General features: G+C 37.9%; 1 protein-coding gene across 1 annotated transcript in view; it reads right to left on the reverse strand.

The window, feature by feature from the left end:
* The window catches only part of LOC126247983 (2-oxoisovalerate dehydrogenase subunit alpha, mitochondrial), a 173,831-nt gene that overhangs the window by 46,847 nt on the left and 108,436 nt on the right, over positions 1 to 18,548 (reverse strand). The window contains exons 5-6 of the mRNA XM_049948554.1: positions 16,077 to 16,221; positions 12,754 to 12,957 (exon numbers count right to left, since the gene is read on the reverse strand). Of these exons, the coding sequence (XP_049804511.1) occupies positions 12,754 to 12,957; positions 16,077 to 16,221 (349 nt within the window). The remainder of the gene's footprint in view (positions 1 to 12,753; positions 12,958 to 16,076; positions 16,222 to 18,548) is intronic.

Raw genomic sequence — 18,548 nt, forward strand, 5'->3', positions numbered from 1 at the left:
GTCATTCGAAAAATACAGTGTCTTCTTATATTCCCAGATTAAAATATTGCTACTGAGGTTATGACTTTCATTTTGTTTAATAGAGTATACAGGGAGCACCTTTCATTGCTCGAACAATCACATGACATTTGAATCACGTGGCACTAGTGACATGGATAAGCAAGAAACTATGAACTAGCCACAACAACACTCTATTGCTCTGCTTAAAATTTGATAATTTTGTGAAACACTGGATGAAATAGCAATAAATTTTATCATCTTTTGTATTTGAATAGGTTTACAATAAAAGTTCTGATACATGTATGGATACCATGTACAAACATTAATGCTGCTTTTCAAGTACAGGTTGTCCGTCAAAAAACATTACTTGATTCTGAATCCAGATCAATATTTTATTTGATTATGAGAGACTGTAATGATTTAATAAGTGGGTTGCAAATGAGAAATCCAGTCACTGTTCACATATTAGAACACCAAGCAAAAATATTACCAGCTTTTAATCAGTTTTAGGGCGTGACAGTGACATTCAGATGAAACTAGAAGGAAAATTAATTCAGACCGAGATGCCAAACAAACAAAATCATATTAAACTGACTGTAACTGTTGTGAGAATAAATTACAGTGGCAAGACCCATCATGGAGATAGTACCAACATACATCAGATCATGGGACAAGCAAAAGTACAAGAATCAGATTGAATCATGATTGCCATCTTTTATTTGTGTGTTAGTTGTTGTTGTTGTTACATAGGACTTGCATCCTAGAATATATTACAATCCATGTTTCACAGTTGTCAAGCACAGCACTGTGGAAGAGTTGGAAGGGGAACAGTGATATCAGCTTGGCTGAGAACTAGATGAGTGTGGGGAAGGTAGTAGTGAATGGGCAGCAAATTACATCATGTTGCCAACCATGAGAATGTATACCACACACTTTGCTTTTTAGAAACATCTACCATGTTTAAACTGCAGTTTACCTGAATCCATTTGTAGGCTGAATTGAATTCATTTTAAAATTGGACAAATACTCCACAGTAGTATTCATTTCTGCAGGAGATGGTAAAAGTCTAGATAAGGGACAGTGACCTACTTACACATTTCATACAGCAATGTTGCCAATGCTCAATATGACGTGTGATGGGGACTATAGGGGGCGAGTCAGTTGGGGATTCTATGCAGCCAATGAGAGAGTGGTGGGCAGATGAAACATTTGGAAACTAAGAACACTTTAACAATCTCATATCAGTATAGAAACAAAATCCAATATGTATTTGAAAAAACAGACAAATATTTGTGACAACAAATATATTAATTTCACAGCTGTGTCATTAGGATGAGGATGATGATGATGATATAATGATGATTAAAAACAGTGACACCACATATGACAGGGTCAGTAAGCAAAAAATGTAGAAAATAAAATTGTCTGCAAGTTAATGTAAACCACTTCTTTTCATATATTTTATTTCTCCTTCTTTTATCAAAATGCAGACAACCAATAAATGGAATAAATTTAGAATAGATTTAATGTTAATCTTTTGGCAGATACTTTATGTTAATAAAACAGTTTTGTAATTCTGAGTAGACAGAATATGTTAAAAATAATCCTTTCTCATCGAGCCTCTTAAAAAACAGGAGGTTGTCTTGTACTTGGGTAAATACAGTAAATGTTAAATTTAGGTTGGTTGTGAGCAATGTCCAGGATGTGTGGAATGAGATGGTAAAATGATCTTATTTCTGTTTATATTACGAGGGCTATCCACAAAGTACACTACGTTTTGGAATTAAAAATAAATAAAGTATTGGAAATTTTTTTTATTATATACAGATGAAAGCCACACTTAAATACTACTTTTCTACATAGTTGCCATTTAAATTAAGGCACTTATCATAGCAATGGACGAACTTGGAAATTCCTTCATCGTAAAATTCGGCCGCCTGCGCCTTCAACCACGTGGTTAGCTCTTCTTGAAGCTGTGCGTCGTCATCAAAACGCTGCATAGCCAACCACTTCTTCATTGCTGGGAATAAGTGGAAGTCACTCGGTGCCAGGTCGGGACTGTACGGAGGATGAGAAAACAACTCCCACTTAAAAGATTCGAGAACTTCACAAGTGGCATTTGCTGTGTGGGCCCGGGCGTTGTCGTGAATCAGCAAGATCTTTGAGCCCAACTTTCCCCTGCACTTGTTTTGTATTGCTCTTCTGAGGTTGTGCAGAGTTTGGCAATACCTTTGAGAGTTTATTGTAGTGCCTCTTTCCAGGAAATCCACAAAAATCACACCTTTTCTGTCCCAAAAGAGGTAACCACGTGGTTGAAGGCACAGGCGGCCGAATTTTACGACGAAGGAATTTCCAAGCTCGTCCATCGCTACGATAAGTGCCTTAATTTAAATGGCAACTATGTAGAAAAGTAGTATTTAAGTGTGGCTTTCATCTGTATATAATAAAAAAAAATTCCAATACTTTATTTATTTTTAATTCCAAAACGTAATGTACTTTGTGGATAGCCCTCGTATATCTACAACACAGTGTCTCTACTATAAGGAGAACTGTTATCTTTACTTACACCAATGTTTGTATTCCATGATGGCTGTTCAATATCGTATTTGTTACTTTCAGGTTGGACTCTGAATGCAAAGTGTTGACTGGGCCTCCACATATGCTCCGGAACATTGAGGAGCCACCTTGTTAAGACTCTGAAGGAAGAACTAGCAGTAGCTGATGTAAAGGGCATTGCCTCTCCAAGTGGAGATAAATGTACAACTGTCCACACACTCATCCTTATTAGTATAGTGTACCAGTAGCTTTTGATGATTGTTCCCATCTACTAGTAGTACATTTTGCTGAACCTGTTAATAGGTTAACATTCACAGACTGCTGAAGATATTTCTATCAGCTCCTGTGGGACATTTGTGCTTCTCTGTATTCTTCATCCTGTTGTTGCAAGGGTTATACAGTGACACGGTTTTACTAAATTAATGGTAAGAAGCTCAGCCACTACAGTATCTACACACATTCCAGACAGAATGTCTATTTTATTGCACTCAATTTTAACTAGTTTTGCCATTTCCACGGTGTCCCAGGAAGAATTATCAATATCCAGGGATATGACAGGAACAATCATTTGGAGCAAAAAGTTCTAGTAAACATGGGCTCTAAAATGCATACTTGAAGAGCTATGAGCACGTGTTCAGGAGAAGAGTTGCGTTTCACGCAAATGAGGATGAACAAGTGTTAACAACTTTTAGGGTATGTATAAAAATACATACCCATGTTTACTGGAATTTTTTTCTTCATATGATCATTCCTGTCATATTCCTGAATATTCACAATTCCACCTGGAAAACTTGAAATAGAATTTAAAAAACGCACTATTATTATTATTATTAATATTATTATTATATTTTTTATCATAGCTGTCCATAAATCTAAACATAATATTCTTGTATAGGACCTCATCTGATAAAACTTTTGTTCATTATTCATTACAAACACGAACATCCACTTTCGGCCCAAGCGTATGTCTCTATAAAAGTTACAAAACTGGAAATTGCATTGTAATATTTAACAAATGTGGTTAACCAAAGGGTTACACTGTAAATAAATGGCTAGAGGGATTAACATAATGGAGACTGAAAAATGTATAGTATCAGAAAACCCCTCAAGAATAGACCATGTGAGCTGAACCCACTTCATGTATTTACCAGACTGTAGGTGTAAAGTAAACAGGTTCATCGAATTTAATGTTACATGGGTCATAATACATGGATTCCATAAGATAAAGTAATATACTGTACGTACATATACACCATAATATGCAAACGAAACTATCATATTTACTAGTGACTAAGCCATTAGTGTGTAATGACGTAAAAGTCACAGCTATTCCACTATAGAGGCACATGCAACCTGTTAAGAAAAAGCATAAACTGACATGTACATAAGGATGGAACAGTTGATGCTACAGTCTATGAAACTTACGGACATCACCACATGAATGTCTTGAAAACATAGAAACTGCAACAGGTTTCATCTGTTGTAACAGGGAAACCTGTATCTTGTACTATTAAAATTGTAAGACAATACAAATGAGTTAGAGAATGTTTTGCATTTCTGTACCTGGAGAATACACACTCATAATCTTATTTAGATACTTGGAACACTAAGAGCACATTAGCAACATATCCATGTAAAATGTACACCCAATTCCGTCATCTAAGTCTATCTTTTCTTCATTATTTACTTATAAGTTAGCTCCGAAACACTGGTGCCTGTTTTAGAGTTCATAAGTTAGTATTTTTCCTCTTGTTGAAGAGAGGTAATTTTTTGTTGTCTACTTCATGCCTAACAGTAATCTGAGAAATACCAAAAAAAATTAGCACTCTAGCTAAGAAAGTTCTTTTCTGCATATAGGGAGTATGACAGAAAAAAATAATTCAAGGTTTATATTGGGCTTATGATGACCCATCTTTGCACATTCTGTCACCCCATGGTCACATTCTTCTCGGGTTTCCTTTTCGTATCTTGTTTCTCCCTGTTATCCTAGTCTCTCTTTAGTTACAATGACCCATTTTTCTCCATCAACTACTCTCTTCAGGTAAATTTCCATCAGTTATTTCTTCATGTTACAGTCAGGAAATGTTCCTAGCAACTCTAGGGCTACACATCTGCTTACTGCCCAATCATTAAAAGCAGTGACAGGATTTAACACACTAATATCACAGCACTGAAAACAAAAGCTGTTTTGGGCAGGTATTCTCATTTCAAGTGATCTGAATACTCAATAATACACCTATAGATCTAACATTATTGAGTTCTCTCTCTTTCATATCTTCTATGTGAGTATCTCTGGAACATGTCCCACACACCTTAACTTTTCAAGTTCTACTATCTTCTCATCCATAATTTCCTAGTGATCTTTGATAATTTCTGAGAATTTCTACGGATTTCATCCCAGAACATATTAATATCCTGATTGCTATCCTTACGTTGAATGTGGCCTCTCTTCTCACACCCCCATATCATCAAAGGCAGCAGCAATGTTAGATTTACCCTCACCGCACACTAAGGTCTCTTCCACTGCTATCTTCATAAACACAGCACTCATTTGACTAAAAGAATCAATAAGTAACCAAGTTATCAAATCTCAGAGCTGGCGACAAATGCCTAAAAACTTCAAATGCTTTATCTGCTTTTCTGGCTACTCCAGTAGAGCACATTTCATACGAAAGTCTATTTTAACGACAAATGCTCGATTTGCATAAACTAGGCAAATACTCAGTTTCTGTTACAGTACTTGTGGCTTACTGACCACATTGCTCCTGTCTTCAAGATCATCTACAATTTTAATATGACATTTCATACAGGGTGCACACGAAGTGACATTCTTTGGAAGTATATACATGGAGTACTTAGTTCAACAGTTATTGTACCACACTCAATGACTTTTTTGTGGTGTGTTTCTTTTGAGTTTCAAAATATTCTGGCTTCTGTCTTGAGGCACTTGGTAAAACTGACAATCTCCTTTCAATTAATGATGACAGTTAATGAAGTCAGAATATTTAAAATTGACTCTACATTTTGCTAAAATTAACAGCCAGCTGTAAAACTTATGTCTTCCAGAATCAAAACACTGTTGAGGAGGCACAGCAACTTTTGACAGTACCAAGTTGGCAAAAACTCAAATCGTGAAAATTTAGTAAGCAAAACAATGCACAGACTCCTAGATTCATAGTGTAACAGCTTTACCAGGTATCTTTTTCAACAGGCTATCAACTCCGAAAACAATGCATCTTTGTCCTGTACACAAGTTTTATGCTAACATTCAGTGGGTGAAAGGTACAGAAAAATAGGTGATGCTGCACACTTCTGAAATCTTTAAACTGATTTTCAAACAATTTTCTGATGCCTAACATAATGCTCTTATCTGACATCCTATACAGAACTCACTGCAAAGTATTTTAAGTTGAAATTTAAATAAAAATGGAAGCAAATTTACATTCAGGAAAAGTTAACAGCTGATATATGGATGCTTCTGTGCATTATTTTATCTTATGTTATCAATATATGATTAACTATAAACTGTGAGAGGCATCAGTCACAAAGTAAGCTTTGGCTGCATCCAGAGTTGGTGCAAGTAAACAGACTGGAATGAATATGTGTGGTAATAGAGAGATGGCATGAGGTGACAATGTGTTGCAGTGTCAGTGTTGTGACAGCACTAGTAACAAAATGGTAGCATTAATATTGACACCTGCGAATGGGGGCAGTTATCAAACTCCAGCAAAGATCCACTGTTCAGTGTGGCACATGTATGGATCTAATATTATGAGAGTGTACAGTCAGATGATGGTAAAAGCAACTCACTGAATAGAATGCGCACAATAAAGACTGTAAGAACTGATGGAAGGTGTGTGCCAAACAATTTCGCAGAAACTGAGCTTTAAAATTTTGGAATTCTCTGGTGAGTTCCCTCTAATCTCTCATTCACTGCCGTAAGAAACAATCGTACGACAGCTTTGTTTTCACAAAATGCGTACAAGATGGGTGATACGGCAGCTGACAGATGAACACAGAATTAAACACCTAGCTGCAGCACTGGCAAACCACCAGCAGCATGAAGAGAACATAATTTCTTGTCCATATCACCATGGATAAAACACAGGTGTTACACACAAAGAAGGAATGTTAATACTTCATGAATCTGACACATAGCCGTTTATCTGCAGAGATCAAATCAAAAAACATTATCTCAGTCAAAAAAGTTATGTGCACTGTCTTCTAAATGATGCGCTTCTGATCTAGTTCTTGCCACAAGGAGAGGCCTTAAATACTGATCAGTATTGTCAGACATAGTCAATTCTGTGAAGGGCAATCCAGAACAAGAGACTTGATATGACGAATGGAGGCATCAACCTTCTGCATAACAATGCATTTGACCATCCACCCTACCACCCCAACCCTTAGCCAGGTGACATTCATCTGTTCCGCCTCCAGAAGCATTTTCTGGCAGGAAAATATTTTCACAATGATGCTGATGTACAGATAATAGACTTCACGGCTCAAGATGTTGGTGGAAGACTCTTATGATGCAGAAATACCAGTATTGCATTGGTATGGCAAATACCTTAATAATGATGATGATTATGTTGGGAAGAAATCTGCAGAACTCTCTGAATTATAACTTATGTATTGTTTTGTGTTCTACTTATGGGTTATTGGAGTTAATTTCTGTATGACACTTGTAAATTTGATGAACATGTTTAATTTACAGTATTGTTGTTAAACTGGGTGCACACTGAGGGTTAGCATAGTTTACTTCATTTCAGTCCATATGGTTCATTTCTTGTGGGACTTTCAGACAGTACATAATTTTGCAGTTAAGTTAATCACCATGGCCATTTCTTTCAATCTATAAACTTTGTTAAACCGTATTCTATTAAATATCACAATGCATTCTTTAATATCTTATCTTTGGAAGATTAAGACACTTGACAATAGTTCTGTGGGCTGAAACTAGCTGTTTGTGTTTATACGAAACAATAAAGGAGATTTTTAGCAGACAATGTTATTTACTTTACCAAGATTTACTGTTTCACTATTACTACTAATGATGACAATTAATTTCGATGCTGCACCACATAATACGTCCATGCTAGTGAGGGGCAAAAGTATATTATTTTTTAACATTAAACAATTATACAAAATAAAACATAGTATTTCATTTAGCTATATTATTCTAGAAAGCAGAATTCTATTGCTAGGGAGTATTATGAAATGGTACTTATTGAATTAACACCCACTTCCCCCATCTCCCTCACCCCCTTCCCCTCATAAAGTTTGTGTGAGTTTTACACTGAAGCACCAAAGAAACTGGTACAGGCATGCATATTCAAATACAGAGAGATGTTAACAGGCAGATACGGCACTGCGGTCGGCAACGCCTTTATAAGACAACAAGTGTCTGGCGCAGTTGTTAGTTTGGTTACTGATGTTACAATGGCAGGTTATCAAGATTTAAGTGAGTTTGAATGTGTTTTTATAGTCGGCACACGAACTATGGGACACAGCATCTCTGATACACAGATAAAGTGGGGATTTTCCTGTACAACCATTTCATGAGTGTACCGTGATCATCAGAAATCCGGTAAAACACCAAATCTCCGACATTGCTGCAGCCAGAAAAAGATCATGCAAGAATGGAACCAATGACGACTGAAGAGAATCGTTCAACGTGACAGAAGTGCAACCCTTCTGAAAATTGCTGCAGATTTTAATGCTGAGCCATCAACAAGTGACAGAAGTGCAACCCTTCCATAAACAAGTGTCAGCGTGTGAACCACTCAATGAAACATCATCAATATGAGCTTTCGGAGCCGAAGGCCCACTCGTGTACCCTTGAAGACTGTATGACAAAAAGCTTTATGCCTCGCCTGGGCCTGTCAACACTGACCTTGGACTGTTGATGACTGGAAACATGGTGCCTGGTTGGGCAAGTCTTGTTTGAAATTGTATCGAGCAGATGGACATGAATAGGTATGGAGACAATCCATGGACCTTGCATGTCAGCAGGGGACCATTCAAACTGGTGGAGGCTCTAATGGTGTTGAGCATATGCAGTTGGAGTGATATGGGACCCCTGATAAGTCTAGATATGAGTCCAACAGGTACACATACATAAGCATCCTGTCTGATCACCTGCATCCATTCATGTCCATTTTGCACTCAGATGGACATGGGCAATTCCAACAGGACAATGCAACACCCTACACATCCAGAATTGCTACAGAGTGGCTCCAGGAACACTCTTCTGGCTCTTCTCTTCGCTGGCCACAAAACTCTGTAGACATGAACATTGTTGAGCACATCTGGGATGCCTCGCAACATGCTGTTTAGAAGAGATCTCCACCCCATGTACTCTTATGGATTTATGGGCAGCCCAGCAGAATTCACAGTGCCAATTCACTCCACCACTGCTTCAGACATTAGATGAGTCCATGCCATGTCGTGTTGCGGCACTTCTGCATGCTAGCGGGTACCCTACACGATAATGCGCAGGTGTACCAGTTTCTTTGGCTCTTCAGTGTATATGGTACCTACAGTATGGATTTTGCCATATGCAACAAAAGACCCCCCCCCCCTCTCTCTCTCTCTCTCTCTCTCTCTCTCTCTCTCTCTCTCTCTCTCTCTCTCTCTCTCTCTCTCTGTGTGTGTGTGTGTGTGTGTGTGTGTGTGTGTGTGTGTGTGTGTGTGTGGGTGGGGGGGGGGGGGGGGGGGCACGATGAACAATCTACCATAAGAAAACTTAATGTATAGTGTGTCAAGTAAGTAATTAAAAAAATCTAAATATCAAACAGAAAATAATATTTAGTAGCCAAAATAAAACAACACACAGAGGAAAATATTCCCACCACCAAGGCAAAAGTTTGTTAAAACAACAATAATGTATCCTATCATTGTTACACACATTTAATAATCGGAGACTGAACACAAAAACATCACATTGCTTTGCAGACAAAAACTTCTTACAACTACTGACTTTCAAACTGTTAGTTTTGAGTCAAGCACAGATGTATCTAAAATTACAGTTACCTACAGACTACTACATCTGCACAAAAAGCTATTTTCACTTTGACACTTTTCCATAAATTGTACTAAAATCTATTTGAAGGTCTCTGAACATAATCTTTTTTCTGCTTGCAGTGAAGAATCTGACACTGATGGTGGTGGTGAATGATTCACATAATCAAATTTGCCAAAAATGCCCACCCCTTCAGTGTTTACTTATCAATGAGTCACCAACAGAGCTGATTTCAGTGTGCCACTGAACATGAACTATTTATAGTTGTATTTCCTAATATTCTGGTAAGTCAAGAATATGCATTTCTGGATACAGACTTTTCGAACTATACATTTAATGACCGTGACAACTGAAAGATCAACCATGTGTGTGTCAAAAACAGTTGTGTTTACACAAGTTTTTAATCAAAGAGAATAATTCTGATCTTGGAATGAGATAAATCAAAAGTGAACTGTAAATAATGATGTTAACTCGTTCACAGACCTGTTGAAAAAATTGTAAGATTCAGGTTGCCAGTAACTATTGACTCACAGCATTAAGGTGCTGTTTCTTGCCACATATTAGTGTATGTTTTTCGCCTTTGTGTCTTTACAATGTGGCAAGTTTCATTAAATCTACCAACAGTGGTACATCAGTTTACAAACATCTTTTAATGCTCAAATTTGGTAGATGCCAAAAATGCTGAATTACAGAGTGTCTGTTGCAAAATTAGGATCCATTTCGATCCAAACACTTCAGCGTTTGTTCAAAATATTTCGTAAGCTCCACTGTTACCGCTTACTGGTGGAGTGTAAGAAAAGATCTATAGTAAATTACTCATGCAGAATCAGTGAGCTGACTGACTCTGATAAAACTTGTCGAGTGTAAAGAGACAGTTCAAGGTAAGAAAAACAGTTCTTTAGTTTCTTTTGTTTCCATATAGTACAGTCAAATTATGAAGTATCACAAATGTCTTTGAAAGAAGCAAAATACATGTCTTCTGATAAATAAGGTTTTAATGTGATAAATTATGTTGTTCCATTTACAAATGGCAATGCAGCATGCACTGCCACTGCACGAGAAAAAAAAGACTGGACAGCTGCACAGTTGCAAGCCCTTACCTAAGAGTGGTATGGAATGAGGATTTCCTGTCTCCCTCATATGATGGAACTAGCAAACCTATGCTCTGTGCTTCATACTAAGCATTTAACCCGACTGTGGATGGTGACATTTATAATCTGTGAAACATTCATATGTAGCACATTTGATTGACCAAGGAACTGCCACAATGTTTATTTTTCCACAAATAGCCTGAACACAATGCAGAAAACTTAGCTACTACAGTGTTTCTGCAAATTTTATAGTTTCAATTCTAAGGTTGGTACTGGACAGAGACAAAACAACAGACATGGATTAAAAGATGTGCATGTATATCCGCGATCTCCTCCCAAACCTATGGATCAATTTTAACCACAATTTGGCCAGAAACAGTAGGTCTCATGAGTATCAGCACTGTAGGGTTTATAACAACTTAGCTCCAATAGGAGCAGACATGCGGGCAAAAACATGCTTGATTATTACAGCACTTGCCATATAGGCTGCCGTGCACAGCAGGCATGTTGTGTGGGAACAGTATTGGCCTTCCAAAACAATCTGCTTTGCAGGGCAGCCTACTGGCGTGTTGTGTCTGAGTAATATCAGCCTGCTTTATTGACCTGCTTTGCAAGGCGGCCTGTAAGTCATGGGTAAAGTAAATGATTTTGAAGTCTTCCCCATATGACAGACATGTTACATAAGTAGTATCAGCCTTGTTTATTGAACTGAACGGCACCTACATGTGTCGATGAAGATGATTGGGGGCAGATTGAGATGGATGGAGGAGGGGATGGACAGAACGAGGGGGAGGAGGGAGAAATGCGTGAGGCAGGTGGCAGGTGGAAGGTGTAGAAGGTTAGTGGGCAGGTGGAAAAAGAAGAGGCAGAGGCAGAGATGGAAAGAGAGGGGGGGGGGGGGGGAGAAGGATACAGTCGAAGGGAGGGGAGAGGAAGATATGGTCAAAGAGAGGGGATGGATGAAATGGGGGGGGGGGACGAAATGGACAAAGAGAGGGGGGTGGATCAAATGGACAAAGAGAGGGGGGTGGATCAAATGGACAAAGAGAGGGGGGTGGATCAAATGGACAAAGGGAGGGGGTGGATCAAATGGACAAAGGGAGGGGGTGGATCAAATGGACAAAGGGAGGGGGTGGATCAAATGGACAAAGGGAGGGGGTGGATCAAATGGACAAAGGGAGGGGGTGGATCAAATGGACAAAGGGAGGGGGTGGATCAAATGGACAAAGGGAGGGGGTGGATCAAATGGACAAATGGAGGGGGTGGATCAAATGGACAAATGGAGGGGGTGGATCAAATGGACAAATGGAGGGGGTGGATCAAATGGACAAATGGAGGGGGTGGATCAAATGGACAAAGGGAGGGGGTGGATCAAATGGACAAAGGGAGGGGGTGGATCAAATGGACAAAGGGAGGGGGTGGATCAAATGGACAAAGGGAGGGGGTGGATCAAATGGACAAATGGAGGGGGTGGATCAAATGGACAAATGGAGGGGGTGGATCAAATGGACAAATGGAGGGGGTGGATCAAATGGACAAAGGGAGGGGGTGGATCAAATGGACAAAGGGAGGGGGTGGATCAAATGGACAAAGAGAGGAGGTGGATCAAATGGACAAAGAGACGGGGTGGATGAAATGGACACAGATAGGGGGTGGATGAAATGGACAAAAAGAGGGAGTGGATGAAATGGACAAAAAGAGGGAGTGGATGAAATGGACAAAAAGAGGGAGTGGATGAAATGGACAAAGAGAGGGAGTGGATAAAATGGACAAAGAGAGGGAGTGGATAAAATGGACAAAGGGAGAGGGAGGAGGAGATGAAGAGATTGAGAGAGTGGGGAGGAGGAGATAGAAGTTAGAGGTGTAAGGACAAGGTGGACAGAGAGAGGGAGGAAGAGGTGGACACAGAGAGGGGGAGGAGGATGTGTGTTTAATATCTGTGTTGAATGCATATGCAGATGAAGCTGGGGAGGAATGGCTAATATCTTCTATAAAAGAAAGAAAAAGTAAAAATGAGTATATTGAGTATTACCATGTTTAATCAATAAAGTTATGATTCTCTCTGCATTTGAGAAAGTTTACCTGTATGTCATTGCTTCAAGCAAAACAGGCTTGCTGTTTTCCAGTGCATATTTTCTTGCGGCTTTTGTGGCATTGTAGACAGCAAATACATCATTTCCATCAACTCTTACGGTTGCTATACCATAACCAGGACCTCTACCTGCAATGCCATCACCTCTGTACTGTTCACTACTGGGAGTTGAAATTGCATACCCATTATTTCTGCTGCAACAAGTATATGTAAAAAAGTATATTGAGATCCATGTCTAACCAAAATTAAAAAAAAAATTATATTTTCTATAGTGTACGTGTTGCTTTGTGATCATGATCAAGAGTTATTACACTGTTAACAGGTTACCAAAGTTAAAAGCTATATATATAACTGTAAACTGACACACTTTCCACGTCACAGCAAAGAGATTGCAATTATGATATATCAAACAGCAGGATATGAAATTGACATAGTAATTCATGCAATAAAATGATTGTGTGTAATGCAATGAAAATGCGTAGTACACAGTTTTCAGTGACAAGCAAGAGGAATGTACTTTAATTAGCTTCATCTACAATTCTCTGACAAAGTCTTGAAGAAAATAAATCTCTGTAGTAAGTCTCAGGAGTTAGCGGTAGTGAGCTGGTGGGCTGTCTCGAGTGGACTGTCACGTTGTCCCAACAAACCTTAACACTAATGGTTCTACAGTCTGAAATCAATAGTTGCTTATTTTTAAACAAATAATCGAACCCATATTCAGCTGCCAATATTTTCACTCAAATCTGCTCGATGACAAAAGATTCTCTTTTCAAACAACTGCATATTCAGATTTCCTGTAATTCTTATTTTTTGATTACAGCATGATCAAAGGAACACTTCAGTTAATGCTTCGCACAGGTAGGGATCAAAATTTGCCTGTCGCTACAGCAAAGTCTCATTCTCATTTGACAATATTCATCCATCATCATCACATTCTCACAAGATGTCTGACTGTTGAACAATACACTTATGCACATAACACAATTCTGTTTCATTAATTAACAAGAATTCGAGGTAGAAATAACTTGAAAAGTTTTCCAGGGAGATAACTTATTTGTTCCATCCTGTATATGTTTCCACTCTGAATTCAGTAAATATAGCACATATAACAACCAATGTGACAAACTGAGGTATGAACAACAAGTTGTCCTTCCGAAGTTATTTTCTGGTTGTTAGATACTATGCCAATATGTGTTCAAGACATACTTGTAAATGATTCTCAGCTACACGAGTGCCTGTCAGGTACGCCCATCAACAATCACTTCCAAAAAGTCCCACTTATAATGTAACTGGTAAATTATAATAGTTTTTGTTTGTTTGGGAAGAGCAGTCACTTTTGACTAATTGCAATAGGAGTGGCCACCACCTTAGTAAAGATGTTGACTGAAATAATGGAGATACTTCATGATTTTCAAAACGAGTTATCCCATATGGAAGGAAACTCTAGGAAGTATCTGATACACAAGTAAAATATAGTCCAGTATGGTAAACAGAGATGAGGCAGGAAAGGGCAGACCAGATTAACAATGTCTTAGTGAGATTTTTGAGTGCCCTCAAGATCACACACATTTCTGAATTTTACATTCCCTGTCAGTCAAAGGAATCTGTGTTTAGACCGATCGGTGTACATCACGACCATTTTGTGATAGTCACTTAGCATTTGGGTAAACATATCTAAAATATATTCAGAAGTGTTTTTATTTCTGTGACCTTTTAATGGAAGTACAAACTGCTTTCACACTAAAGGTGGTGAACAGGTCCAACCTCTCTCAAAAACAGACAATTTATCCACACCTAATACCACCAATGAATCAACTCTTGTGGATCCAGGTGGCCTCACTGTTCACAGATAACTCCCAAACAATTTGTTCATTTGAGCTCAAGCTTAAGCAATGATATGGAAGGCTGGTGCCTGAGGAGAGGACAGAATGCCATATGACTAGCACACCATAAGGAAACCCCACCCAATACTGGAGGGTGGCGGATAAGCCTCAGCACAAAGTTTGCGAACAGGGCTTGTATTAAAGCTCCCATTGCCAGCCTGATCACCATAAGCTGAAGAGCAATGATAGTTTCCAGATATGACTATCAAACTGAAAAATATACGGAACATCCAAAACTGAGTTGGAAATGTACATGAACCTTGTAAAACTGTAGCCAGTCTGTTTGATATGATTCCCTCCTCCTGCAACTAAATGTTGCAGATGGACTTAAGATCCCTAGTGCTTGGTGGAACTTGTGCTTTTTGACGCTTTAGGTTGGTAATCACATCAATTTTTCATATAAATTATGCCCAGATACCTCTCTGTTTATTTAAAACTGATCTTTAGTTCAAGGTTGACTGAAAATGTCAGAAGACTGCTGAAATCAATACATGCCATTTTCTCTGCAGAGAACATGGAGCTCTAGCATTCAGAACATACCTATAATCTGTTAGTGAACCGGATGAGTCATGGGTGTTAGGCTGGAGTAGGAGTAGTAGTAGTAGTAGTAGTAGTAGTAAGAGGAGGAGGAGATTATATTGTACACAAAAAGTAAACTGGAGGAGATGATTAAATTGTACATAAGAAGTGAACTCTTATAGGACTTTGTAATTCCAATAGTATACTATTAATAGTTACTGCACACATGATTTCACTTAAATTGGACCATTGTGGAAAGCTGTTCCTTAGCTCAAAAACAGTCAGGCAGAATCTGGCTAACACAATATTGAGTATGAAATTTCCAAGTAGTATCGTAGCTTTCCTCACTGTCCAAGAAAACCCCTTTTGAATTAGGTTATCACAGTTGAATGATATCTCCTAAGCCATCACTAAGAATCACAAAGTTCTTTGGTTTCAAGAAACCACATTAGTTAGCAGTTCATTTTTACATCTTTCCCCAGCAGCTTGCAAGACTGACACGATGATAGCTACTTATAGACACAAAGACAATATTTGGAGTACAAATTTTACCATAATTACTACAAGAATTTAAATCTGATGAAAAACACTTTATAAAACAACAGTTATAATGTTGGATAATACACGAAATCCTTTTTTGTCAGGTGTAACAATCTATCAGCTAGTTTAATCCATTACACATTTTCACTTAGAGGGTTCAAGGATTCTATCATGCTCACTTTGCCCTCAGCTTATTAGATATCAATGAACAGGAGACAAAAGGGGAAAGATGCAAGAACATTTCTTCTACAGAAACCATGCATAAAATTTTACTGTCAGTAAAAAAAATGAGAAATTACATTTGAAATTAATATCTCTACAATTTTGGTTAAATAAAAACAAAGGAGTACATGTTTCTCCTCAGTACATACCAAAAAAATATAACAGGGCAATTCAGTGTGGCTGCAAAGTTGAAGGCGGCATGGCAATCTCCTTCACTTGCAGCTCCTTCTCCAAAATATACAATAACACATTTATCATCAGAACTTCTCTTCAAGGCATAGGCAGCACCAACAGCTAAAAAACAATAAAAGTAAGGATTCATAAAATAAATATGTAGACTAGAAGTAGTACTAAAAACATGCCACTTTTATTAGTTTGTAATCATTATTAGGTGAATTAACTGCATTATCAATTGAAGGGGATGGCAGAAGAAAGTGCAAACCCATGAGAGTGTATTTTGTGGTACTTTGTGATATATGTTTAGTTAAATTCAAAGTTAAGAACACAAATGAATTAAGACAAAGTAACTTATGTAGTACAATATCTTCTAGTGGTATATATGGAACTACTTGTAACCAGCATATGGTTCATTTGAAAACACAACATGTTGGACTAATCCTTGCTAAACTGAGGTTAGCATTTTTCTTTGTTGACTCTCAAACATAATGTCACTGTGCCACTTATCAGCTGAAACAAGCTGTAGAATTTAACAATACACAGTCCTATTCTGTTACTTCCATTTCTCTGATGTTATTTGCATCAACAGCCTTATTCACCAATGTGTCTAAGTGTAAATATTTTATTTTGCTCTGCAACATCTACTTTAACATGAGCTAAGATAAGTTCAATGGCACTGAGCCAAGTAATGACACATTTCTTCATGGTAATCAATAAGCTTTTTTTGACTGAAAAATCAATATAGCACTGAGCACCAAACTGTTCATCAAACCAAATGTATTATCCATCTGCAATACGGTTCTTGTATGATGCATTTCAACCCAAATTTCATCTATCCATGTTACATTCTCCAGAGTCATTGGCAGCAACTTGTGAAGGAAATGGCAATTCCAGACCACCTTTTTATTCCCTTAACACTTTTCTCCCTGCGAATCTTTTCAACCTGTAGCCAGTTTTCATTAAAATATTCACAAGGATTGTCATAGTTATAGAACCTGCACACAATTCATTTTCCAACAGTGAAATAATCAACTTTTTAAGTGTTAGGTACCATTTATTGATGTAATATATAACTACATTTTAATCAAACTTGTTAATATTTGCACACAGTACAATTTCTTCTTTGTCTTTCCACAGATCACAAGAACAGAGTTTCCAGCTGAACTTGCAGTCTCTTCTAATTCGTCACTCTTTACTGTAACTTCATAGTCAATGCTTCAGCCACTTTGTCAATTACTTTACTGACTGCTGTGAAAGGGCTCCCACTGTTATTTATCTCTTCAAAGTACACAGTAATCCGTATATAAAGTCATGTGCATAGCCTTCCAGCTCAGCTCCTTACAAGTAAGCAAACAATGTCATTAGAGCAAACACATACTCTAGCCCATGCTTCATATCACTGGGACTTAGTTATGAATGAGGATGTTGAAATTTGAACTCATCTATAACACAGACACAAGCTATTCATTCAGCAACACATGGAAATGGATGCTCGATACTAAGAGATTACAGATGCTCCATCCTTTATTAAGCCTTGTTTACATTGAAGCAAGTGTCAGTATCAGTGAGCTAGCATTCTCTCTGGTGTAGGTTGTAGTTATGTGCAAGCAAACAGCATTTGCTATTGTTCTGTTCACATTTGGCTGTGCTCACTTATATTCCGCTGGTTGTTTGTCCTTCAGCAAATCATCAATATTTTTATTTTTTGCGAGGAGAACTACCTTTGTTATTGAATATGAGCTGTGTGAGCAATGGAGTGGTGAGTAGAGAATGTAATGTTGCTAATAAAACAAATATCTTGGGAGCTTGTAGTACACAAAGAGATCCACCACACAAAATGCCGAAGAACAAAAAACTGGATGTAGCAAAATTGCTGAAGCACTAAATGGTAATGTTAAGAAAACTTTCATTATTTTTGTCAGGCAGGAACATAATGAACAGGCACAAACTTTTCCATTTTTTAATAAAAAGACTTGGCACATATATTTATTTTGTTTATTAACGTTAAATTAAAAATATGCAAAAGATCGTATCATCTGTATGTTAACTGAAAAGGCAAAAATTGTTTCTCTCTCAACCAGGTTACCCCCTCCGACCCAGCAAACGTAAATGGACAGATAAAAAATCTACTCACCAAGTGGCGGCAGGGGAACACACACACACACACACACACACACACACACACACACACACACACAAAAGGATTTAACTTTTACAAACCTTTGGAGCCAGCATCTCTGAAAGTTTGTAAATGTTAAATCCTTTTGTGTGTATGTTCCCCTGCTGCCTCTTGGTGAGTAGATTTTTTATTGATCCACTTGCATTATATTATCAATAATTGATTATTTCCGTTGTTATTGTTGGTTACAGTATTTCCTACAGTGTAATTTACTAAAACAGCTGTGGTGTTGTCTACCCAAATATAATATCTGAAATACAGCAGC

The sequence above is a fragment of the Schistocerca nitens genome, chromosome 3 (genome assembly GCF_023898315.1).
Source record: "Schistocerca nitens isolate TAMUIC-IGC-003100 chromosome 3, iqSchNite1.1, whole genome shotgun sequence".
Taxonomy (NCBI): domain Eukaryota; kingdom Metazoa; phylum Arthropoda; class Insecta; order Orthoptera; family Acrididae; genus Schistocerca; species Schistocerca nitens.